Source organism: Canis lupus, chromosome 19 (assembly GCF_048164855.1).
Source record: "Canis lupus baileyi chromosome 19, mCanLup2.hap1, whole genome shotgun sequence".
Classification (NCBI taxonomy): Eukaryota; Metazoa; Chordata; class Mammalia; order Carnivora; family Canidae; genus Canis; species Canis lupus.
Window position 1 is genome coordinate 20,417,852 of NC_132856.1, and position 26,382 is coordinate 20,444,233.

At 44.8% G+C, this 26,382-nt stretch overlaps 1 protein-coding gene and 1 long non-coding RNA gene across 5 annotated transcripts in view; one reads left to right on the forward strand and one right to left on the reverse strand.

Annotated features, from left to right (window-relative positions):
* Nucleotides 1-8,520, forward strand: part of PDZRN3 (PDZ domain containing ring finger 3) — a 237,194-nt gene extending 228,674 nt beyond the window's left edge. For all 4 annotated transcript variants that reach the window (XM_072785366.1, XM_072785369.1, XM_072785368.1 and 1 more), the window contains 5 exons: nucleotides 978-1,076; nucleotides 2,238-2,300; nucleotides 3,907-4,008; nucleotides 5,250-5,366; nucleotides 6,033-8,520. In XM_072785366.1, coding sequence (XP_072641467.1) covers nucleotides 978-1,076; nucleotides 2,238-2,300; nucleotides 3,907-4,008; nucleotides 5,250-5,366; nucleotides 6,033-7,565 — 1,914 coding nt within the window. In that variant the 3' untranslated portion in view covers nucleotides 7,566-8,520. The remainder of the gene's footprint in view (nucleotides 1-977; nucleotides 1,077-2,237; nucleotides 2,301-3,906; nucleotides 4,009-5,249; nucleotides 5,367-6,032) is intronic.
* LOC140609966 (uncharacterized) overlaps nucleotides 2,120-26,382 on the reverse strand; it is a 52,257-nt gene continuing 27,994 nt past the window's right edge. Inside the window, exons 2-3 of the long non-coding RNA XR_012011740.1 lie at nucleotides 8,731-8,789; nucleotides 2,120-2,372 (exon numbers count right to left, since the gene is read on the reverse strand). This is a non-coding gene — a long non-coding RNA (uncharacterized lncRNA). The remainder of the gene's footprint in view (nucleotides 2,373-8,730; nucleotides 8,790-26,382) is intronic.

A 26,382-nucleotide genomic window follows, 5' to 3' on the forward strand; every position in this document is an offset into this window, starting at 1 on the left:
ACAACTGCATCCTTACCACCCTCCAACAGTAGGATGTAGAGAGGGAGTAGTCCCCAGAGACTGGTTTTGGAGACCCATCCTCTCAGCGCCATCACCCTCCTGGGTGGTGAACAGTCAGCAGTAAAAACCAGATCAGGAGACCTGCTGGAGACCTTCTTATCAGGCAGCCCTTCAAACAGGCCTGCAGTTTAGTGCTGCAGAATCTTGCAGGGGTAGTTGGCAACGTGGCAGAGAGGGCAACTCGGCCTGTTAATACTTTCAGAAAACCCAGAACTTCCTCCCAAGGCTCCAGCAGTTTTCAAAGTTCTGACTTCATTCTGAAGCGCAGACTAATTGGCAAATACAGTGGCGTTCCCCGTGCTCATGTGTCTCGCATTTGGGCTCACTTTGCTTTTATCTTATTTAATTTGCAGTAATAGCGGCTGAAACTAATTTCTCGACTGTAAATATCACAGCTGTTGTGGAAAGCATTAATTGCGCGCTATCACGTTACCCTCCTTTCTTGGATCAATTTATGTGTAATCTGTTTGCAAGTTCTATTACTGTGAATATTAAGGGAACGCAACGTGAAATAATCTAACCGAACACATTGGAAACATTTGTACTGAAATGGCTGGATGGTTTGGGCTATGGAAATATTCTCGTTTGTGGCAGACAGTGAAAGAATGCTTTTTAAAAGCCCTACTCCAGAAGTCATGACACTGAGTGAAATATAGGTAATTTTTCTTTTGGGGGAATCAATAAAATAACTATTTTCAAAATGACTTTATATTGACTGAAGGGTCAGAAATGCTGTGGGCATTGATCCTGTGTCCATAATCACTTTTTGTTTAGTAAGTTAACCACTCTACACACAGTCAAATACAAAGAAATCCAGTTCATCATTGAAACAAAATATTTTTAAAGGATTTGACCCCCCCAACCCCCAGCTCTCCCTGCCTGCTGGAGCTCACAGGAAATACCTTTTGTTTGCCTAGGAAGTGGATCTCTACAGAATGAACAGCCAGGACAAGCTGGGCCTCACTGTGTGCTACCGGACCGATGATGAAGACGACATTGGGATTTATATAAGTGAGGTAGGAAGGCAGAGTGTGTATAACTATCATCTCAGGAGCAGAGAAGGCATTGTGTTGGTTTGGGTTGGTTTTTTGTTTTTTCCTGTTATGTGTTAACCAGCCTTAACTCTGGCTCATTGAGAAGTCTTTGGAAAGACACAAATGTCTTTATCCCCTTCATCACACAGTCCAGGGAGTTACGTCTTTACATGGAGGTTAAGTTCAAATGTCAGTCAGCACATAAGGCGAAATTACCCTGGAGAAGCCTGCAAATCGGCCATAAAATGGAGCCGTTTACGTGGTTCTGTGTGTTCAACCCTGAGGGGACAGCGGATGCACATTTCCCTTCTCGTGTTCATTGAATGGGATGGTGGATGGAATAATTTACACTTTTTAAAGTATTTTTTTTATCTCTTTCTCCTTTTGGTTGAATGTGAATATCGTTGAATTCATGTAAGTTAAATGCATCTGCAAAGTACACAGATGGAAGCTATTTTGATCTTCTTAAAGAAGACAATGCAAAGCCACTGATTTCAGTATGGATACTTTACATAGACTCCCATCCATGCAAGCACAGAAACTCAGTTTTGTCATGAAATAAAACCTCTTTCTGTGAAATGAGCCAAGGGATGTGTTTACTAGGCTTAATAATTATCCCTTTGGATGTACTTTATTCACCACACTTAAGATGGTTTCCCGTGACTGCATTTGGAGGGATTTTTCCCATACTTAATCCCACTTGTCTCCATTATATTTCATTTTTAAAGTTATTTTCCAAAATTGAAGCATATAGTAAAATAATCAAGGTATGGTTGCTCACCAGCATAGTGAAGGGTACAGTTTAGCCTGTTCTGCATCACACTTCGGTTTTCATTTCTGTGGATGCAATGGAAGTCAGCTGTGCCTCACCATCCTTTGGGTCAGCAGGGTCTGTGCACACTGCCATGGAACAGGGTTGCATGCAGGGGTCCAAGAGCATGCATGCCCAGGAAAGGGCTTGGAAACAGATCAATCCATGTTTGTCTCTCCTTTCATGACACTAAGTCGTCTTTATTTCTGTGCAAAACAAAAATATAGGGATAAGCAAGACTATGTGTTAGCCTTTGAGAAGTGCTGTTGTTGATTTTCATGCATGTCTTCGTTATTATCCACCCCGTGCTGACATGTCCATGTGTGTTTCAGATCGACCCTAACAGCATCGCGGCCAAGGATGGGCGCATTCGAGAAGGAGACCGCATTATCCAGGTAGGTCAGCTTTTGACCAGGAGCCTCGTCCCTGAAGAGCACACTTCATGGTTGATGATAATAGCTTTAGAGCTGAAAATACAGAAGACATCAAGGAACAAGGATTACCAAATCAGATGTATAGTGAGGCCAGACAAGTTAAATTGATGAGTGAAGCAAAAACCTTGCAACATGACACATACCACGAGTGGTGAGGCCTAGGACAGCTGGACAGAGAGGCCCTAGCACCTTACCAAAGGCGAACCTCCCTTCCTATCATTCTCTCTGTGTAGGGCCCAGGACGGCACAGCAACGGGCGCAAGTCAAGCCAAGAGTCCGCAGCTCATGAACCAGAAGAATTCTCATTGTAGATTTCTCTAAAGGTCTCATTTTGGACCATGAGTGTCAAGTTTGGTCTTGTCCTTAAAATAGGAACATCTTTGGCAAATTTAGTGAAATTGATGGAGAAGCCTTTTAAATTTCATGACTTGACATATCATACCATAGAAGGGCTCATAAGGATAGTTTCTTTACCGGAAGGCCTGTTGCTCTTTGGAGTCAAAAAGAGACCACTTGTTTCAGCTACAGTAATTCTTAATCTCACAGAAATGGAGATTCTTTGTTCTACGGTGTCCCACAAGGCTTAGCTCCTACTCCTCTCACTTCTGATCTACTGTGTTTCTACCTCACCAGGAGTAATTTGTATTCCCTTTTTCCACTGCACACTCTACATTTCCCCAGATTTCAACCCAAACCTCAGCTGCTTAAGGATCCTTTCCTGCTTAAGGACCCTTCATTCCTAAAAGCTCCTACTCCTCTGCAGTCCTGCCATGTGGGGATGCTGTCCTTTCCCATTAGCTTTTACTACGGGACATGCAAGTCCTGAGTTCTGAACATGGCCCTGCCTACTCCACTGATCACTGGGTCAGGTCACCCTGACCAATAGAATCATCCTCTTTGTTGCCTTTTGGTTCACTGGCCTAAGAAGTTGGGTAGAAGGGTCACCTTCCTGCTCGGTGAGACGGTTCCTGTGTCCCCTGGAGGAATCATCCACCCTGGGACTCACACATGCTGTGAGAGTCCCTCCTGCTAGCCTTTCTGTCCTGCCTAAAGAAGCTAACGTGACACCCTAAGCACAAGAACACCATGTTTGATGCCGTTGCCTTGTTTGTCCTCAACTTCCGTAATGGTCACATGAGACCTGCTGCTGCTTTTTCTCCCCTATTATCTGAAAATGTCTATAATAATGCTTTAGTATATTCCCTTTATGTTCCTGCCTGAGTATTATGTCTGATTAAATTGCTCAGATGGTCCCTCTTCACAACATGGTGATTTTTCTCAGTCTGCCTTCTGGAGTCTCAGCCACTTATGTTCACATAGCTTCCACATTAGTTCCCTTGTACACCTGTCATGGCTGACTGATAGACCAGGCCAAGCAAGGCCTTTCCTTCTGAAAATGAGCATTCTTTTCAAGCTGCATGGACTATTCTGTGCCCCAGCTGTGACTGGGTGACACACATAAGCCTGGAACAGTATAGAATGATTGTGTATGATCTAATTATGCTGTGGCCAACCCCTCCATCACCTCCTCACCTTCCTTTTTTTTTTTTTTTTTTTTTTTTTTAAGATTAATGGAATAGAGGTACAGAACCGTGAAGAGGCCGTGGCTCTTCTAACCAGTGAAGAAAACAAGAACTTTTCCTTGCTGATTGCAAGGCCTGAACTCCAGGTGAGTCTGCTTCCCGCATATGAAGCTGGGTCTGTATTCCAAGTCCGTGGCACTGCAGACCGCTGTCCAAGTGTTAAGTCTGAATATGTGAAGGCATTTTGTACATCCTGAAAAAGTAGTCTCACTTGATGTGACCTCAAACCTATTTTATGTTTTAACCATTTAAGGAGAGTGCTCACACCCAGCCTGACGTTACATTGTAGGCCCAGCAGGTTCATTAGTGTAGGAATGGTAAAGAAGGAGAAGATAAGGAAACATAATGGACTGGAAAACACAACCAAGGTCATAACCATCAAAATGTTTGAGTTCCCAAAGCCTGACAAGTGTTCCATCCTGGATCTGGGTGGAGCGTAGGCAACGTGTGGCACAATGGCTGTGGTTAGTAATACTGCGTTGCTACTAAAACTTTGCTGAGAGAGTGCATTTCAGGTGCTCTTATCTCGCTTGTGCTCTCTCTCTCTCACACACACACACAAATGGTAGCTCTGTGAGGAAATGCTACATTAAGTAGCCTGACTCTAGGAATTATTTCACTATGTTTGTGTATATTAAATCATCACCATGTACATCTTATACACAAAATACAATTTTTATTTTAAAATATAAGAACCACTGGTCAGAAAACTTTCTCTCAAAGGGCCATGTAATAAATATGTTTGGCTTTGGGGGCATGTAGTTTCTGGCGCAATTACTAGACTCTGCCATTGTAGGACAAAAGCGGCCGCAGATGGTACACGAACAGCAGGCCCATAGGCTGTGGGATGTCAGGCCCCTCAGTAGTCTACTCTGGGAAGATGTGCGCCTGATGAAAGTGCTGGGCCTTGCCCCAGAGACAGCTGGTGAGCAGACCACTTTCTGTGTCACAGAGAACACCGCCCATACCGTGGATACTTTCTCCTCAGGGCCAGCTAACCTTGGTTGTGGGCCAGAGCGCAGGAGTCAGGGCGTGCTCCACCTGACCCCTTCACTGGGGCCCACTTCACTGAAAGTAGCTGCCGTGGGTGCAGGAGCGTCACCCTGAAAAAAGATAAAACCATGGATAGCCGAAGCTTTCCTGGGGTGGCTCGTTTGCTGAGGTACAGCAAAACACCTGGCCCACTGCATTTTCATGGCTCCTGGAGGGAGTCTTAACATCCTTGCTTTTAAAAAGTCAATAAGATGAAATCAGAAGGACTCATTTCTGAAGCCTGTGTTGGCTGCTACTTACCCCCCCTCTCCTTCCACTTTCCGCTCCCCACCAGCTGGACGAGGGCTGGATGGATGAGGACAGAAACGACTTTCTGGACCACCTGCACATGGACATGCTTGAAGAGCAGCACCAGCAGGCCATGCAGTTCACGGCCAGCAGGCTGCAGCAGGTAAGGGCCCCCAGCCTCCGGCAGCTGTAGGCAGGTGTGCACCCTCCCTCTCCCCCACTGTGCCAAAGACCATCAGGAACCCAACGGCCTGGAAGGCAGCAAGCAAACCAAGTGCTTTCCTGTGCCCCCCCCCCACCCCCACCAAGGGAGCCTGGCTTGGCTGTTACAGCTGAGGGGTCCGTATCTGTTTAGAAATCGCTAGTGCCAGCTTTCACGCAGATCCGAAAACATGAAGTCATATTTTCCAAAGTAGAGCAATTCCCTGGGCGTAGGGTGTAGCCTGAGCTGCTCAGATCCCTTTAGCTTCCTTCTGTGCCACCTGCATCATCAGGGTCCTGCTGAATGCCTCCTGCTCCCCTCACCCCCACCCCCGCCCAGTGTGCACCGCCCAGAATGGATGGCTAGGGTCATCCACTGAGGTAAGGGGACTACTCTCCTCGTCCTACAGGTGGGAGAACGGAGGAGGAGGAGGAGGAGGAGATAGGTGTTTAGCCCGGGTAGGCCCGCCTCACGGCCAGGTACGGACACCATGCCCTGCCTCTCCGCCTGAGCGCTGCACAGCCTGCCCTGTCCGGCAGCCCGTGACCCGCAGGAAAGGCGGGGGCCCCCGGGAAACTGCGGCGCGAGGCATCCCTCACCGCGGCCGTTTGTTTGCTCTCGTTCCAGAAGAAGCATGAGGAAGACGGGGGGACCACGGACACGGCCACCATCCTGTCCAACCAGCACGAGAAGGACAGCGGCGTGGGACGCACGGACGAGAGCACGCGCAACGACGAGAGCTCGGAGCAAGAGAACAACGGCGACGACGCCACGGCCTCGTCCACCCCGCTGGCCGGGCAGAGGAAGCTCACGTGCAGCCAGGACACCCTGGGCAGCGGCGACCTGCCGTTCAGCAGCGAGTCCTTCCTGTCGGCCGACTGCGCGGACGCCGACTACCTGGGCATCCCGGCGGACGAGTGCGAGCGCTTCCGGGAGCTGCTGGAGCTCAAGTGCCAGGCCAAGAGCAGCAGCCCGTACGGCCTGTACCTGGACGCCAGCAAGAGCGACCCCGAGAGCGTGGACAAGGAGCTGGAGCTGCTCAACGAGGAGCTGCGCAGCATCGAGCTGGAGTGCCTGAGCATCGTGCGCGCGCACAAGATGCAGCAGCTGCGGGAGCAGTACCGCGAGTCGTGGATGCTGCACCACAGCGGCTTCCGCAACTACAACACCAGCGTCGACGTCCGCAGGCACGAGCTGTCGGACATCACCGAGCTCCCCGAGAAGTCGGACAAGGACAGCTCGAGCGCCTACAACACGGGGGAGAGCTGCCGGAGCACCCCGCTCACCCTGGAGCTGTCGCCCGACAACTCCCTGCGGAGGGCGGCGGAGGGCGGCAGCGGCGCAGGCAGCACGGAAGCTTACGGGCCGGCCGCGCCGAAGAGCCTGCTCTCCATCACCGAGGACGCCGAGGCGGGCGGCGCCGGCCTCGGCCCCCCGGCCCCGCGGGAGCTGGAGGCCGGCCCGGCCCCGGAGCGGGAGCGGGAGCGGCGGCCCGGCGACGACGGCGGGAGCCCGGGGAGCCCCGGGAGCCCCTCCGCGGCGCCCTTCCCGCGCTCGCCCTACAAGCACGCGCACATCCCGGCGCACGCGCAGCACTACCAGAGCTACATGCAGCTCATCCAGCAGAAGTCGGCCGTGGAGTACGCGCAGAGCCAGATGAGCCTGGTGAGCATGTGCAAGGACCTGGCCCCCGCCGGCGCGGCCGGAGCCCGCCTGGAGTGGAAGGTCAAGGTGCGCAGCGACGGCTCGCGCTACATCACCAAGCGGCCGGTGCGCGACCGCCTGCTGCGCGAGCGCGCGCTCAAGATCCGCGAGGAGCGCAGCGGCATGACCACGGACGACGACGCGGTGAGCGAGCTGAAGCTGGGCCGCTACTGGAGCCGGGAGGAGCGCAAGCAGCACGTGGTGAAGGCCAAGGAGCAGCGGCGGCGGCGCGAGTTCATGATGCAGAGCCGGCTCGAGTGCCTGCGCGAGCAGCAGGCGGCCGACGACCGCAGGGAGGTGAGCATCCTGGAACTGAGCCACAAGAAGATGATGAAGAAGAGGAACAAAAAGATATTTGACAATTGGATGACGATCCAAGAACTCCTGACCCACGGCACGAAATCCCCGGATGGCACGAGAGTCTACAATTCCTTCTTATCCGTGACTACTGTATAAATTTTTCTTTTTTCCCCACCCCCCCCCCCCACTCCTGCGTCGTGTACATAAGAGAGAACGCTACCATTGGGGTAGAAATTCCTGCCTCGTTCAATGCGGCAAGTTTTTTGTTTTTTGTTTTTGTTTCTTTGTATATAAGATTAAAGACGGTCATCCTGTTTATAGTCGAAAACTGGCCAACTCTGCAGCTCCGGGTGTCGATAGCTCTATTTTAAGTGGAGAGAAACCACCCTTAACTGTCTTGGAAGGCAATATTAACAAACAGAGCTTTTTCTTTCTTTCTTTCTTTCTTTTTTCTTTCCAAAATAGCAATTGTACTTTTTTACTCGCTACCTTTTACATAAAGTGTTTAAATTTCAGAAAGATCTTTTATTAAGCATACTTTCACAGAATAATTTGTCTAAACTATATTCATATGAAAAAGTTAAACACGCTTTTTTTTTTCTCCTGCCGAAAACACGAATACAAACTGCCAGTGTGTATTTTTAATGGAACCCTATTTTACGTTACTTTGTTCAACGTGTTTCATAGGAGTGACCATTAATACATGATTGAGGGTCGAGGTTTCAACTCAAAACTCCCAAACTGTGTGGTTCATGACACATAACCAAACCAGCAGTGTTTTAGAGTTGGGATACACATTTAAACTTTTTTTTTTTTTTTTTCTGGTTAAAGTTCCCAAGAGAGTGTAAAGGTTTTACCAGAAAGCAAAATACCATGCAGCTTTACGGAAGTTTAAAGCATGTTTGCAAATATTGCAGCCCCATGGAAGAATTTGCATGTACAGGGAAGTTGTGGATGGAGGTGGTTTGTGGAATTTTAAGTGCTCATTGTAGTAAACCTTTGCTTTGTAGATTTGAAGGGACAGAGTTTTACAAGCAAGCTCATGAAATCATGATTAGTTAACAAACATTAAGTAAGATGAAGTTAAAATAAATTATTATTTTCTATTTGATATGTTTTGAAGTGATTCCTCATTTTTTGCAGTGGTACTTATAAAATAAAAAGCCTTTGGTGGTGTTTTTTTTTTCTTCCAATACATTATCTACTTCCTTGGGAATATTTGAGTCTTTTGAATCATCCAGTACCTTCATTCTGCCCAGAACCCAAAGACAGACCTAAAACAAATTTCTGCCGGTGAAGAAGAAGAAGAAATCAGACTCACCACTGAAGCCTGCATTCTGACTGCTGTCTTGCAGAAGGCCTCAGCCTGGCCCAGTTATCCTGAAAGCAAGAATAAGTATGAGCAAGTTTATCAGACAGGGTCACGTTTACAATGAAATCTCTTCGGTCTATTGCAACCATTACTGCCTGCTGGTAAAAACGACTCTGGGTGACTGGACCCGACTTCTCATTGCTACAAACTATTTCATGTGTTCACGGAATAACATAGGTCACCAAAGTGGATGCATTTTAAAACTGGTATCTTTCAGAATCTCAACAACCCCCAGGATTTTAAATAATGAATTTCCTATAGCTGTTCCCTAGTTATAGTGATGACACAGATTGCAGCTGTAATACCTACTGAAAATACAAAATACAGATAGGATGAGAAAGGGTGTCCATTTCATTTTGCCATGATGCCAGACATCTGGCTTACTGATCTGACAAAAAAAAAAATGATGAATATGACCAGGTGTTTAGGCAGCTTGTAGGTAACTCCCCTATGCCCTCCTCCAACCAGAATTCATTCTTTGGGTCCAAAATCTTGAGGCTAACTAGTCGTCAGTCACACTTGCCATAGAACAACTTAAGTGAAAGTAAGACACGGAAGCGCTAATGGTGTCTCCTCATTGCCTCTTCCAGAACAGGTGCTGCAAAGATAATTACATCTGCTGTGTTATGTAAACAACCCTCCAAAGACAAGTGTTTGCAAAAGGTGCACTATTAGGGCCATGGTTTTCCAATATTCTCCAAGTCTGCCCACTGACAGAAGCAGATCCCTGGCCCCCAGAAGCAGCTCATCGACAACGCTCTTACCTCACGCCTTTCTTCCTAATGTGTCCCAGAGAATAAACACTACTACAAGACACTTGGAAGAACACACAAGAACGAGGAGCACCAGCCTAGATGGTCCTGTGCCATCAGAGTCAAGCAAAGGGGTTTCACCTCAAAGTCAAGTGGAGGAGTTTCTTATCAGACTCCCCACCTGCCTCCAGATTTAGAGGAGTCAGCCAGTGCCACTGATGAAAAAGTAGAGGGAAATTAAAAACAGTAGACATTTAAATCCAATTCTAGATCCCTTTTACAACTTCTGTTTTAAATCATTTTATCATATAAATACATTGGGTCGTAATTTGCAAGGTGATAGGAGGTTTCCAAATCTACCTTGGCAAATCAAATCTAGAAAAACTTTGGAAGGCACTCCAGAAATCATCATCTTATCCACAAGCAAGAGGCTCGAGGAGACCAGTGTGGCTCATTTAATAAACAAATGGAGATTTGAATTCGGAACCTACATCCTATTCCCGCAGCTCTTTTTGCCATGGCCACATGGGAGAGAGAGGTAGCTGTCATATACACAGTTAACTCAGATGCATTCAGCCCTGTGCCCTCAACCAAAAAATAAACACATTTCACCAGTGGATGCCCTGGAGTGAGCATAAGCCAGGAGACATGAATCTGCCATTTCTTTAGTGAGTCTGAGCCTCCCAAGTGCCTTGCCGTGCAGACATTTCTGAGCCGGTGGGCGAGTTGAGGGATTTTCCTGGGTAATGGTGACAAGAGACAATTTACAACTTCTGTTCTCACTGGTGAAACCCTAGCTCCTGTGCAAACAGGACTTCCACCATAACCAACGGGCGGGCCTCAGCAGCTGAGCTTTCCTTGGCCCATGTAAGAATCTGCTGGAAGCTACGGATTCTCTCCACAGAAAAACATACATATGATAAGTTGCATATAATTTTGGAGGCCTTCTGTGCTCCCAAAGTCCATTCACGGACCTCCCCTAAAGGTACAAAATCCTAAACATTAGGCCAACTGAATTGGACAATTCTATGGATTTTTTTCATGCTGTTTTTAGGTGCATCTGACATCACTGTTTAATCTCTAGGTGCCCATTTTTAATATCAAGGAATATTTTTCCCATTAGAACCATAATGTTTATGACAATTAAAATTCAAGCAACCATTAGCACCTATACTCTTCTAGTTATTATGCTACTGGTTATTCCTCTTACAGCTAAATAAATTTCAGGACTATGAGGACAGATCCCCACATCCCCATAGCAGCCACTCAACTGGCTGAATGACTCAAGTTTAAACAATACTTCTAAAATACAAAGGGAAAGAAATAAGAATTTATTGATGATTCAGTGCTACAATACAGTCCAATCAATGCAGGAGCCACTAGCCATATCTGGCTGTTGAACACTTAAAATATGGCTAGCCTAAATTGAAATATTCTGAGAAAATGGATTTAAAGGGCACCTGTGTGGCTCAGTGATTGAGCATCTGCCTTTGGCTCAGGGCATGATCCTGGGTCTGGGGCTCGAGCCCCATATCAGGCTCCCTGCAGGGAGCCTACTTCTCCCTCTGCCTATGTCTCTGCCTCTCTATATATGTGTCTCTCATGAATAAGTTTTTTTTTAAATGGATTTAAAAGACTACTAAAAAAAAACCCAAAACATTTCCATTTTTATGCATGTTGAAATGATAATATTTCACATATGTTGGGTTAAATAAAATACTTTTAATTTCACCTTTTTTAAATGTGGCTCCTAAAAAAGCTTTAATTATGTATGTGGCATATATTCTATTTCTATCGTTTAACACTGATAGCGATGACCAGACATGCTTGTGCAAAACCACCTCATCATCTTACCGAATCGGTGGGGCAGTTCTGCGAGGCAGATGGCCTTATCAACAACTTAGACTCAGATTATGAAATGTGCCCAGATGAATGTAGAGATGTGCTTTGAATTCACATCCACCTGCTGCCAAACCCTTCACCTGTCACCACTGTGCCTCCATCTACTTCTCAAGAAGTAACTTAAAAGTCTGTTCCAGTTATGTTATTACTTGTAACACAGTCATGATTGCAATAAAAGTAATGGCTTCAAAATGACAAGCATCTTGCTCAGTTCCCTTTGAGTTTTAAATTACAGAGTATTCTAACTCTCCTGGCAAGAACATATGAGAGACGACACATAAAAATACGGGAATTTGGGGCACAAATTAAGCTTTTCATCTTTTAAATGAAAACAGGAGATCCCAAGTCAAAAGAATCATAAATGTGATGAGGGAGGACGACATACATTGCCTAGGGAATACTAGTTGGAGAACTAATTAGTATTATAAACTGAAGTATGAAACTTTACTAAATAATTATTTACTTGTACCTTTAGAAGTAGGTTACAGGTCACTTGTTAGCAAAATTGCCCAAAACCAAGGAAGCAAACACAGTTGTGCCATAAGCAACTGCAGCTCTCAGTTTTATTTGTTTCCTGATTGTTTTAAGCACGTTAGGATTTCTGCAGAGCTGCAACTAATTAAAAAGAAATCACTAAAACCGCGATAAGATGCAAGAATTCTCATGGCAAATGCTGTAGTCTTCAATTTTGATTAAATGTGAATTCCCTAAAGCAGTTACAAAAAAAAGTATGGTTCTTTGGGTTTCATTCAGATGGGTTTTTCTGCTTAAATGATCCATTTTGCTCTTGCTTCCAGTTTCAACTAATCCTGAAAGAGTGCTGTCCATGGGGGCATGTGATTTGCCAGTAATGTGGTTTTGCCTTTCAATGGTGGAACACTGACCTCTGTGCACTCAGCTGCCTTTTAAGATGAAAGATGGGCTATTAAGGACTCTTACTTCAGTGGGGCTATTGCAGGGTTAAACTAGCTCACCAATTTAGTGGGTCTTGCCAAAATCCTCAGAAGCCAAATGAAACTCCCTAAATGAAAATATATTAGGATTAGGTTGTACCATGCATTTAGTCCTCCTTCTTACCTGCCACCCCAGACATTATGGGTTTGACTTAGCACTTTCACCTCTGAGGAAGTGTTACCACCCCTCTGTTCTGGGAGCTACATCAAACCCCCGCATGGATGTGCTCAGACAGTACTTTTTTGTGTCCACAAGGTTTAAGGCCACAGTGAGTTCTCATAAAGTTTACAGTCTAGTGGGAAAGAAAACAATCATCACACAAATACTTACTAACAAAATGTCAGTATGGTTCGAGTAATGGGGGAGGGGAGAAGGGAATGAAGTGTGTGATTAAGTCTGGAGAGGTAAGAAACAGCCCAATTCTCTATTTGACCATAAATACTCATTCAGTATGGCCAACATTTATTGAGCACCTAACGTGTGCTAGAAGCTATGCTAAAAGTTTATGTGGGCTACCTTGTTTAAGCATAAATAGCCTATGAGATGGGTGGGAATGTTATCCTCTTTTGTAGATAAGAAACCAAAGACGACTTAGGAAAGCAACTTGCTCAAAATGAAAGATCTAGTACAGGTCAAAGGGCAAAGGTAAAACCAGTTCTTTCCAACCACTCTTAATCGTGCTTGGAAATAGCATTTCCCTGACAGGGGGCTCATAGATTTTCACGTTGAGACATGCTTATATTTCAGCAGATGCCAGATACTTGTTTGTATCATAGCTGGAGCTTAAACAACAGAAATGTATTTCTTACAGTTCTGGAGGCTAGAAAGTGTAAGATCAGGGGCCAGCATAATCAGTTCTGATGACAACTCACTTCTTGGCTTGTAGATGGCTGTCTCCCCATCGTGGGGGGAGTGAGCATGCTCTGATCTCTTTCTCTTTTTATAAGGACACTAATTCCATGATGGGGACCCCACTCTCATTATTTCATCCAAACTTAATCACCTCCCCAAGGCCCAATCTCCATATAGCAATACATTGGGGGTTAGGACTTCTACACACATGAATTTGGGGGACACAAACATTTAGTCCCTAAGTATCTGCATGACCTCTGCTAAACATTTCATGTCCTCCTCCAGCACAGGTGTAAATCTGCCAATAACCCTGTTGCTTCCCATCTCTATGCTACTGCAGACGATAAACTTAGCAAGCTTAGTTAATTTGCTCTACCGAGTTCACCGAGTTGACCATTGGTAAGAATGTGTCTCCCTATCCAAGGCTCCCTTTTCCATCACCCACCCATGATGAACACACAGATCAGGAGCAAGGAAAAGGCAAGTTTCCTCCTCCCTTCCTTTGCAGCTAAAACCCTGCCTCCCAGGTCTTACCACTCTCCGGAGGAAAAGAACCTGACCTGATGAATGTATAATGAAGAAGGCAATTTAAGTAGTTTCAGGGCCACACAGCTTCTCTGATGAGCCAGCCTTTGGAAATACCTCTCTTGAGTTGTGACCTGCTGTGTGAACTAACAGGGTGACTCCGTATCAGAGGGCGGTTTTCAACCCCTGCTGCCACCCATTCAGCTCTTCCTTCCATAAGTGATCTCGAAGGTGTCCTAAGCAGAAGCCGCAAGTTTCCAAAGGCACTAAACATCTACCTCCGTAAAGAAGTTTCTCCACGCTGATGACCTGGAAGCGCAGAGGAACTCAATGCATCCTAATTAAACATAATGTAAGCCTTTCCCTTTTCTGAGAAATAGGCATTTAAGACAAGGAACATGGGTTTTGCAAATGCCTCACATTTACCCAGAATGAACAAAACCTGCCCAGGTGGTTGTAGAGCAGAGTCTTGGGGAGAAGGGTACTGGTTCTAATGAAAAAAGGATTTTCTAAGAGCCACCTTCACCCTGACCTGAGCCTTGTTACCAACATTCATGGACTTCATTACCTTAAGCACATGTGGCATGCCCCCTCCCTGGATTCCAAGCCGACATTTTGAGGAGTACTTTGGTAAGGAAGCTTATATTTGACCGATGTTTTTTAATCAACTTTTCAACTTTCTGACTCTTTTGACCCAGTCTTTTTAGAAATGCCAACTGTGTCTATTTTCTACTCCATTAACCTTCCTACTTTACCCTCCTCTGTACCAGGGTCACTTCTTTAATACCTAAGTTCTCATGACCTGATTTCCCTGAGGAACAAGTACATTTTATAAACCAGGCTTGGAATTCGTTCCTTCAATTAACATCAAGCCTAATTCCAAAAGAAGCTTATAGTTATACATTTAGAAACAGGCCATATATTAAATATATTTCTTAAAACCCACAGAAGTTCATGAATCCTTAGCATTTATAAAGAGGGAAGACCTGCAAGTATGATAGATCCTCCACCAAACACAATTAACATGGTCAAGATCTTGCCACTGGGTGAGCCAGGACACCTACCGGCAGACCGTACTCTAAACCAAGCAGAGGCCAAATAATTCATATTATGCCAGATGCTTCCTTGTTCTTTATCTTGAACATAGCGATCCCCTGAAAACTCCAAACTACAAAACTTTGCATATAATTCGGGGGATTCACAAACCAATGTTCTATCTTAAGCAAAGTCATGATTAATACTGACTTGATCTCCTATCATCTTCATGTCATCCTCGTGACCTTGGATTTGGCAATGTATTCTTAGGTAGGACACCAAATGCATAAATAAGGAAAGACAAAATGGATACATTGAGCTTCATCAAAATTTAAAACTTTGTGCACTAACAGGCTTAAGGGAGTGAAAAGACAAAGAACTGGAGAAAATACTTGAAAGTCATATGTCTGCTATGGATTTAATATCTAGAATATATATAAAGATCTCCTATCTTATGGGATTGGGGGCCCACCTTAACCCAACTCAATGACAAAAGGAGAACCCAATTTAAAAATGGGCAAAGAACTTCAGTAGATAGTTCTCCACAGAAGATGTACACATGGTCAATAAGCACATGAAAGGATGTTCAACATCACTAATCATTAGGGAAATGCAAATTGAAACCACAAGGAGATACACAACCTCCTACCCACTAGAATGACTACTATCAAAACCAAAATTGAAAGAAAACAGAAACAAAATAACAAGTGTTGGTGAGGAGTTGGAGAAATCAAAACACCTACATTACTTGCAGGAATGTGAAATGGTGCAGCTACTCTGGGGAAACAGTTTGGTGGTTCCTCAAAAAATTATACCTAGAATTACTATATGATCCAGTAAATTCTATTTCTGGATGTAAACCAAAAAGACTGAAAGCAAGGACTTGAAAAAGGTATTTGTAAACTAATGCTCGGAGCAGTAATATCATTCCTAACAGCCAAAAGATGGAAACAACACAAGTGTCCACTAAGAGATGAATAAACAAAATGTAGTATATGCACAGAGTGGAATATTATTCAGCCTTTAAAAAGGAAGGTGACCTGATAAATGTTACAACGTGGATGAATGTCAAAAACATCACGGTGAGTGAAATAAGCCAAACATATAGGGACAAATGTGGTATCATTCCAGTTATATGACACATATAGAATAGAAAAATTTATGAAGACAGAAAATCAAAATGTTGTTACAGGGGACCAGGGGAGCGAGGTACAGAATTACTGCTTAATGCACACAAAGTATTCTGTTTAGTGTGATGGAAAAGTTTTGGAAACAGATAGTGGTGATGGTTGTACAACGTTATGAATGTAATCAGTACCCCAAATTGTGCACTGAATATGGTTGAAATGGTAAGTTTTATAACGTATGTGTAAAATCACAATTAAAAACTAGTTTAGGGATCCCTGGGTGGCGCAGTGGTTTGGCGCCTGCCTTTGGCCCAGGGCGCGATCCTGGAGACCCAGGATCAAATCCCACGTCGGGCTCCCGGTGCATGGAGCCTGCTTCCCCCTCTGCCTATGTCTCTGCCTCTCTCTCTCTCTCTCTGTGTGACTATCATAAATAAATAAAAATTAAAAAAAAAAACTAGTTTATATCTTCTAACTCTCAAGCCAAATTCCCTTTGGCTTCCTAACAGCACAGATTAATGCAAGCATTGTTGAGACCTATGCACATTTTCAATCAGAACATGAATACATATGCCAATTTTTATTTATTTGGGTTCACAGATTTTGCAAAAGCAGTCTCAGACACCAGGTTGGTTCTGATCTGAGGTAAAATGGATAAAATGGATCCACGGCAAAATGAGGCCAGTGTCCCTTCATTTGAGCTGAGGACGCTTTTATTAATTTAGGTGCTGAGAAAATAAGTTATGCCAATGTCTCCTGGGCTTGGGGACTGCTCGTGCCTGGGCAAGGGGGCTCACGCCTGCCTTGGTGTTACAAATGGAATGTTTGTATTCCCTAAAATTCATACATTGAAACCTAACCCCCAAGGAGATGATATTAGGAGGTGAGACCTCTGTGAGGCGATTGCTCATATGATTAGTGCTCTTATAAAAGAGGCCCCGGAGAGCTCCCTCCCCACTTCTGCCGAGCGAGGATGCAGTGAGGAGGCCGTCATCTACAACACACAAGGGGCCTTCACTGGAACTCAGCCATGCTGGCGCCCTGATCTTGGACTTCCAGCCTCCACAACTGTGAGAAATAAATTCCTGTTGTTTTTAAGCTGTGGTATTTTTTAACAGCAGTCAGAACAGACTAAGATGCTTTGTATCTCTCAAGCAATGAAAAATTGCAAATGGTACCAAGTTCCAAAACATTCTTCAGAAAACTTAAGGTGTCTAGTTGTAAGTTACGAAGATACTTTGGGCTCTAACCAGCAGAGGACAGGGATCTATCTCCAGGCATGAGGTAAAGCTGATTGGCTTGCCTCTTGTTGCTCTCAGGAGATTGCACCGCATGGAGTTCTCTCTAATCTGAAACACCTAGGCACGAAGATGGCTCTCAGCAAGACTGATCTCCCTGTCCAGATTCTAGGAACTCTTTTTAAAAGACTCCCCAGAAATAAATAAATAAATAAATAAATGAATGAATGAATGAATGAATGAATGAATGACTCCCCAGCAGCTTAAATGCAACAGGGTCTCTGATTGCAAAATCCTTCATCCTAACACCCATCCTATACTTATGGACACCTACCATTACATAATCTCCACCTGTCTCTCACTTTTATCTCTAATACATTCACCCACTCTGCAATCTTAACCCCTGTATCCTAAAGCACTGATTTTACCAAAGTAACCTAAATACATGAAGTGCTCACTGGGGGCGAGAAGCTGACTGAGGTTCTACTTGTCTCTCCTGCCAAGATTTCTCATGGATATTGGAAGCAGCTAAGTCAAGATGGGTATATGCAGGGAGGAAGAGCAATGAGAGGCTTTTTCTTGCTGCGTGCTGGCCTTACCCATTCAAGTGTCCACAGAGCACCTACTATGTGCTGGTCACTCTGCAACACCAGGGCTTCCCTGGCGGCTAGGCAGAGATGATCCCCCTCAAGGAGTGCCCATTCAGAAAAAGAAACACAAGTAAACAAACAAAGAAAAAGACTTGCAAATCATGATAAGGAAACAAGCACAGGTCTGAGAGAATTACCCACCAGTGGGGTCCCGGGACCAACAGCCCCAGAATCACCTGGAAATGTAGATTCTTGAGCTCCAGCAAGACTGGCTGACTCAGATACTCAGGAGTCAAGGTATCTGTTTTACAAACCCTCCAGATGACTCAGGTGCATGCTGAACTTTGACACACTGCAAATAACCAGGGGTTTGGGCCATTGGGGTGTTTGTTTGTTTGAATAGTTTCTGGACACACAGGACACTTTATGACATATGGTAAATAAATGAAAAATTGGGGTGAGTTATGATACTTTCAGCTGGGTTATCAGAGAATCTAAAAATTTAACCTGAGATCTAAAGTTTGAGCAAGACTCAGCCATGCCAAGAGTGTGGGCAAGAGTGTTCCAAGCCAACTGTAAGAGCCAAGTGCAAAAGCCCTGGGGTAGGCGACAAATTCCTTCAAAACCAGACTGCCTGACAAGCCATGTTTTGCAGGTCAAGAGTCCCATCTCTGACTCTGGGGTCCAGAGTCTTACCTCTCGGAGGAACACAAGAGTAGGTCTCCTCTTAGCTTAACTAGCAGAAGAAAAACCTACCTGTCTGTGAGCATGACTGCTTCCCTGTTTAGGTGTGCTTGTAAAACCCACCACACAGGGCCGGGGGGCAGACAAGGCCATCACTGACAGAGCCTGCTTGGTGGTCAAGATGACCTCAGTGACCTTGGACAGAAAGGCTCCCGGGTGTCACCTGGTAAGCAAGGCTGCAGAAGGTGGGTAGTGTGCAGCAGCTGGGACTTTCAATAGCGCCTTCTGAAGCTGGCCCTGTCCTCATCTTTTCCGCCATCAGCAAAGCACGCTCCAAGACGCATTCAAGATGGCTTCGTAGGGAGGGCTGAAGGGCAGCCAACGAGAGGAAGCAATGGGAAACACCACTGCAGTGACTCAAGCTTCTTGGAGCCGGAGGAAGGGTCGGGACAGGTCAAGGCCGATGCTGCATCATCAACATCCAGCCTAGGTCCCACTGTGGCAGCGCATTAAGGCAGCAGCCAGAGCCACTGGCAGAGGCAGCCCCCTCTTTACCTACATCCACCTTCAGAAAGGACGCAATCTTTGCTCTAATTATGCCCACAGGGGAAATTTCTTTGATTTCATTTTTTAATCTTGAAAATTAACAGAATATTAACAGAGATACTTTTTAAAGTGTAAAAAGCAAAAAAAAATAAATTGTATTGGATGTCTTCAAGGTACCCACAATTTTTTCACTTAGGGCAGGTTAAAATTTCGGTGAGGGGTCGGCACACTTTTTCATTAAAGATGAGGTAGTAAATATTTCAGTATATAGGGGCCAAGAGATAAAATCAAGAATGTTAACCAGATACTTATATAAGAAGAGAAAAAATGGGGCACCTGGATGTCTCAGTCGGTAGATAATGTGACTCTGTTTTCTTAAAGGTTTTATTTATTTATTCATGAGAGACACAGAGAGAGAGAGAGGCAGAGACATAGGCAGGGAGCCCAATGTGGGACTCGATCCCAGGACCCGGGATCACACCCTGGGGCTAAAGGCAGACACTCAACCACTGAGCCACCCAGGCATCCCAAATGTGACTCTTGATCTTGGGGTTGTGAGGTCAAGCCCCATGCTGGGCAAAGAGCTTATATTTGGAAAAAAAAAAAAAAAAGAGGAGAGAAAACAAATTTCCACTATTTTCTATTGATGAATTTCCAAGTATGTGTTATTGTTAGTAATATGGGCCTACTAATGAGAAGAATGCAAGGATGGTGGGACATCCCCTACTTGGAGTTCAAGGTTAGTGAGACGATCATCACACTGATTACAAATATTTGTGGTAAAAACCATTCTTAATTCATGTTGGCTGTACAACAACAGGTGCAGGCTGGATTTGGCTCATGGGCATGGGTATCCTACCTCCTAGCTTAGGCCATGCATTAGTCAGGGTTCTGCAGAGAAACTGAACCAAAGGGATGTGTGTATGTATATGTATCTGTGAATGTGTGTATGCGTGCACACATATGTATGTATGGGGCAGTGGGTACTGATTATAAGGATTGGTTCCTGTGGTTATGGAGGCAGGCAAATCCCAACATGTGCAGGGTGAATGGGCAAGTTGGAGATCCACGAGGGCAGGTGGTTTAGGTCCACTCCAAAGGCTGACAAGTTGAGACCCAGAAATTTCGAATGTTTCCCTTCAAGTCTGAAGGCAGGAAAAAACTAATGACCAGGACAAAGGAGCTCAAGCAAGAACTCTCTTACTTGAGGACAGTGAGCCTTTTTGTTCTACCCAGGACGACGACGACTTCTTCTTCTTCTTCTTTTAAGATTTTATTTATTTATTCATTCATGAGAGACACAGAGAGAGAGAGAGGCAGAGACACAGGCAGAGGGAGAAGCAGGCTTCCTACAGAGAGACTGATACAGGACTTAATCCCAGGACCCCGGGATCACAACCTGAGCCAAAGGCAGACGCTCAATCACTGAGCCACCCAGGTCTCCCTCTACCCAGGACTTCAACTAATTGGACGAGGCCCATCTACATTGGTAAGAGCAATTAAGACTTTCTTCAGTCTACCAATGCAAATGCTAATTTCATCCCCAAAACACTCTTACACAAATGCCCAGAATAATGCATGACCCAATATCTGAGCACTTCATTGCCTACCCAGTCAGACTGACACATAAAATTAACCATCACCATCCAAACTTGAGGATTCCTCCTGAGACCATGATTTCAAAAAACATGTCCCTTTCCCCCTCCCTTGCAGCCTCAGCTGCCAACAAGCATCCTGGCAAATTGCTGTCCCCTAGCTGTGAGGGTGTGGGAGGCCTTCCCGACACCTGCCTGGGCACAGCTTTGGGGTGGAGGTAGACACGGGCTCTGTTGGACGGACATGTGTGGTGTCCCTACAGATGCCCCCATGCCTGCACCCCAGGCATTCTTGGGCACACCCTGGGCTCCTAGACTCCCCAAGGGACTTCCCCCCCTTCCCTCCAGGAGCACCCTGTCTTTCAATCCCTGGTTGGAAAACAATCTCCTGGGTCGGTAATATTGATAGACATTGGTTCAGGCCCTGTTTTTGACTCTTGCCCAATGCAAGCTCTTCTATACTTCCTGCCCTAACTGCTCTGAGAAACTCCCCCAACAATTCACCAGCACATTCTATGGGATGGCCTGGCTGTGGTGTAGAAGTGCCTCTGCCGGAGACACAGCAAATGCATTTGCCCTTGATTTTTCTATATGGGCTTGGCCTATCTCCCTGATACCGGATTCCTCTTGGGTGAAGGATTACTCTTTGTGAAGGGAAGGGCATTCAACGAGCCTGAGATGGCACTATTTGGTTTCATGCTGAGGCCCAGAGCCAGGCCCTCCTGGTTCTAAACAGAAACAGCTCTTGGTGAGGTCATTACATCTGATACAGACCTTTGCCAGCACCCAGAAGACATGCCCAAGAGGCAACACCCCAGGAGGCTGCAGACTATGAGTGGTTTTGGCTTTGTCTTTTTATATTCCTTCTGCATTTATTAGTTGCCATTTTCTGCAATGCAACCCTCCCCCATTTTATTCCAGTGAGCAAATATTTTTTTTAATTTGATGTTATCTAGATATCTATCATTATTTATTTATTTATTTATTTAACCATCTTAACCATTTTTAAATGTGCAGATCAGTGTCAGGTATGTTCCTATTGTTGTGAAACAGATCTCCAGAACTTCTTTCATCTATGGCACTGAAACTTGATACCCGTTAAACAAGAACTTGCCTTGCCGCCTCCCTCCTCCGACTGTTAACCCCCTTCCGACTTTCTGTTTCTAGCTTAGGTACCTCATAAAAATGGAATCCTACAGTATTTGTCTTTTTGTGATTGTCTTATTTCACTTAATATAATGTCTTCGAGATTCTTCCATATAATAGGAAATGTCAGAATTTCCTTCTTTTTTAAGGCTGACCATTATTCCATTGAACATATACATCACATTTTCTTAAACCATTTATCTGTCAACAGACAGTGAAGTTGCTTCCACCTCTTGGCCCTTGGGAACTGTGCTGCTGTGAACATGGGTGTGCAAATATCTCTTTGAGGCCTTGCTTTCAATTCTTTTGAACATATATCTGGAAGTAGAAATGCAGGTCATATGGTAGTTATAGTTTCCCACAGCAGTCATACAATCTTAAAATCCCACCACAGTGTCGGAGGGCTCCAATCTCTCCATATCCTCCCCAGAGCTTGTTATTTTCTCTTTGGCAGATAGTGGCCATCTCACTGGGGTGAGGTGATACCTCACTGTGGTTTTCATTTATGCATCTCTTGGAGTGTAGGTTTGCATTGTGGCCCCGCCTCCCCTTTCTGTGTATCCTTGGTCTTTAGCACTCTGAATTTATTTCCTTATCTGGGATTTAGGTTATTAACACTTATTCCAATCACTCATCCGTTCATTAAAAAGATATATGCTGAACCCTTACAGTACACTAAATGTTATTTGATGGGCTAAGGCAACCTCAGTAAAAAAAAAAAAAAAAAAAAGGAAAACAAAAATCCTTGCCCTCTTGGAGCTTACCTTCCAATGTAGAGACTGATAATAAGCAACAACAACAAAGAAAATCACAGAATTCCTTTGATGACAAGTGCTACAGAGAAAAATAAAGCAAGGAAGGGGCAAGGAGTTTTGGGAGGTGTATTGTCATTTTAAACAGGATGGTCAACAAAGTCTTCTTTGACCTGAGCCTTTGAAGGCAGCTAAGAATGGGAGGGTATGGGATGAGTGGTAGGCATGCTGGGCAGAGGAGACACCAAGTGAGGTAGTCTGTTCAAGGAACAGCAAGAGTACCTGTAGGGATGGAGCAGGAAAATAGGAGGGAAGTGACTGAAGACTCTGTCAGAGGGATGAGGGCAGACACCGTGAGGAGTTTGGCAGGAGTCTAAGTGAAGAGGGGTGGTTCTCTAAGGATTTAATGAGATAATTTATATAAACTTGCTTGATGCTCTACGAGCATTAAACAAAGGATAGATACAAATTGTATGATGTTCCAGCTGATGGGTAAACCACAGCCTCCCACGGGTCTTGGCAAGGTAATGTCAACAGCACCCTCACTCCCGTTTTCCATCAGGAGTAGGGGATGCTATGTGTATCATCACTACTCTGGTGCTCCCTCATGCTCAATGTTATGGGTTGAACTGTGTCCCCTCCCCCCCACCGCCAAATTCATAGGTTGAGGTCCTAACCCCTACCCCCACCAGCACTTCAGAATATGACCTAAAGATAGATAGAGTCTTGATAGGGGTAATCAAGTTAAAATGAGGTAAGCTTTAATCCAATCCAACCCATGTCCTCATAAAAAGGGGGAAATCTGGAGTCAAACAAAAACACAGGGAGAACACCATGTGGCAACGAAGGCAGAAAGCAAACTGATATGTCTGCAAGTCAAAGAATACCAAAGATGGCTAGCAAACCACCAGGAGCTAGGAAATGGGCACAGAATAGATTCTCTCCCACAGCTCTCAGAAGGAGCCAAATCTACCTATGTCTTGATCTTTGAACATCTAGCCTAGAACAGTGAGAGAGTAAGTATCTGTTGTGTAGTCCACCGAGTGTGTAGTACTTGGTCACCTCAGCCCTAGTGAACCGGCATGCTCAAGCATACAACAGGGGCAAAATGTCTTCCTGGGTTTCTCTTTATTGGGAAGTTTCCTATAACTCTTGATTTCTCTCAAATAGGATCACTACCTGGCTTTCCAGAGTGACTATCTCAAAAATAAGATCAAAGCCAGTCTCTAAAGGGACACATACAACACTACCCCTGGGTCAGCAAGTAGAAGGAAGATGAGGCAAAGACAGGAAGCAGACAGCCCAGATTCCAAATGAGGGAAGAACAAGAAGGCACAGGAGACCTGGATTTCAGGAGCCAGAAAAGCCTCTTGACTTCTGGCCTGCCCCAGAGCTGCTAGAAAGGTAGGAGGCTGGAGCAAGATGAAGTTCTGCTGACCCTCGCCTCTGATCCTGGAAGCCAAAGTCAGCTCCATTAAGGCCTAAGAAGCTGGGGAGAGAAGACATCTCACAGAACCTCAAGGGGTGCTCGCCATGTGGTAGGGAAGGAGGGAGAGACAGTGAACTTCCACCGAAGAACTCATGCAGTCACCCCTCAGCTAGGTAATTGGAGGTCAAGGTCAACTGCTTCTCAAGAGCTCTTATAGATAGAAGCTACAATTAGGGTTCAGTTGTGCTCAAAGGGTCAACAGCGCAATCTAGAGTATTTTCCAAACTCTCACCAAGATGCTAAGAAGTGTTTTAACACAAATCATCATTCACAAGAGGAGAAAAAAAAAAAAAACATTATTCACCAAAGTATATTAAACTACGTGGAAACAGTTTCTTGACTACAGGACATTTTAATGACTTTGATAGGACAAAGGACTTTATGAGTCTCCAAAAAAAGAAAAGAAATATAGTCTACCAAGACTGAAGTTTTATTTCATTGCAATCGTTTTTTTTCTTCTTGTATTTCTTTTCCCAATACCCAACCAATCATATCTCTGAGAACAACTCACTAAGAAATGTAATCGGAAAATGCTGGTAATAAACTTTGAATTATGGATAATTTCAGAGATACCCACAGAAGAGGAAGCAATAAGTCGGCCAATATTGAACCATCCAGAGCCAAGGCCCACAGCACCTTACAAAAAAGAGAAAAAGTGGGCCACTGCCATTTCCTCCTAATAGGTCCCTGTTTGGGGCAGAAATCGCTGGGATTGACCAGAACCATCTTCCAGTTCTCCTGCACCAAAGAATCAAACTATCATTTCAAGATTTGTTAGACAGGAAAGCCAAGCAATTATTTGAAGGAGAAAAACTCAAAAAGCTTAAAATGTGATTAGCTTTGCTGTTAAGAGCATGGCATTGAGGTGACCATAAATTGTTGATAACAGCATTATGCAGGCCTATCAGTTGGTGTAAGGGGGTCAGAAAGCAAACAGAAACAGAATTCTTTCTTATTAGTTCATGAAAGATCGCTTCCAGCCGAGGGCACACAGATAAGGGTCTCTACCTGGAAGTCTCAACAAGGGGTCACATAGGTTTTATCAGGACCGTAGGCCATGCAGTCTCAGATTTATAGAGATGGAAGCTGGCTCAGCCTAACCTTCTATCTTTAAAGTTAAAGATGCTTAGCTTTGTGGGGCTACATGGTACTAACTCTTACACAGAGGGTTCATGGAAAACTGAGAATTCAAAATGGCCAGGCCTCTTACTTACACCCCAGGGCTTTTATCTCTCCACTATCCCTTCTTGAATGGGTTCTCCAAGGGGGTAAAAGTCAATTAAAATCAAGAACACGTCAGGTGCCTGGGAGCAGGTATGTACTAAGAGAACAACGATAACAATTTCTCAGCATTTACACAGCACCTAAGATGTGCCAGGCATTGAGCTAAAATATGAATCTCAGCTGGCTTTTGGAAAACCCTGTGAGATATGTACCTTTGCGCTAGTGAGGATGACAACCTTCCGCAAGGCTCAATGACCTATTAAAGTCCCACTCAGAGCTGGGGTGCACCTTAGGGCTCACTCCAGAGCCAGTGCTCTTTGCCACTATCTACATAGCCTGCTGAGTACTCATGAAATGGAGGACATTGCTTTAAATAAACAAGTAATCATTTTTTAAGATTTCCTTTAGCATTTAAGGATAGTTCTAAAACCAATAGTGTGAGTGAGAGAGACCTCAAGGACACTTTGCCCCAGCCCCGAGTCTTAGCAAGAGTCCACCTACACCATCCCCTGGAATAGTTCCCTTTTTCTCTTGCCTGAGTGAGAGCGAGTTTACAGAGTTTCTTACACGAGGAAATACTCGAAGAATCATTTCTACGTTTTCCTGAAAGCCAGAGCACACTTGTCTGTTTATTTACAGAAATAGGATTATAATTTCTATAACTTTGTTTTCCCCCTTAAAAAGATACTGCAGACATTCTCTCATGTCCATAACTATCTGTATTATCACTGTTCTGAAGTGCAGAACGTGGGTGTATAGGCAGTCATGCCATGATAAGGGCCATCTAACTGTTGCCCAGGTTTGACTACCATAATCAGCACTGCAGCGAACTTCTTAGAATCATCTTTGCACTTCTGTTCCATTGTTTCATTATCTCACAATCCCACACTGCAAATTCCTTTTTTATTTTGAGAGATGCCCCTTCCAAGAAGGCTATGCCAACTGCTGCACTGCCCAGCTGCATAGAGCGTGTTAGGAGATGCCTTCACTTGACAACCTATGAAATATCATTGACACAATGGCTGTCTGTTAGAATAGGGGATACACAGCATCTGAGCCACCAGCATTTTTCAGCAGGGCCACTGCCATAGTCTTTCAGCTGGTCTCCCAAATTCAATGTTGTGCATCCTACACGTGCTTCCTCCTGGAGGCAGTCAAAATGATCTCTCTTTCTCTCTCTCTTTTAAAGA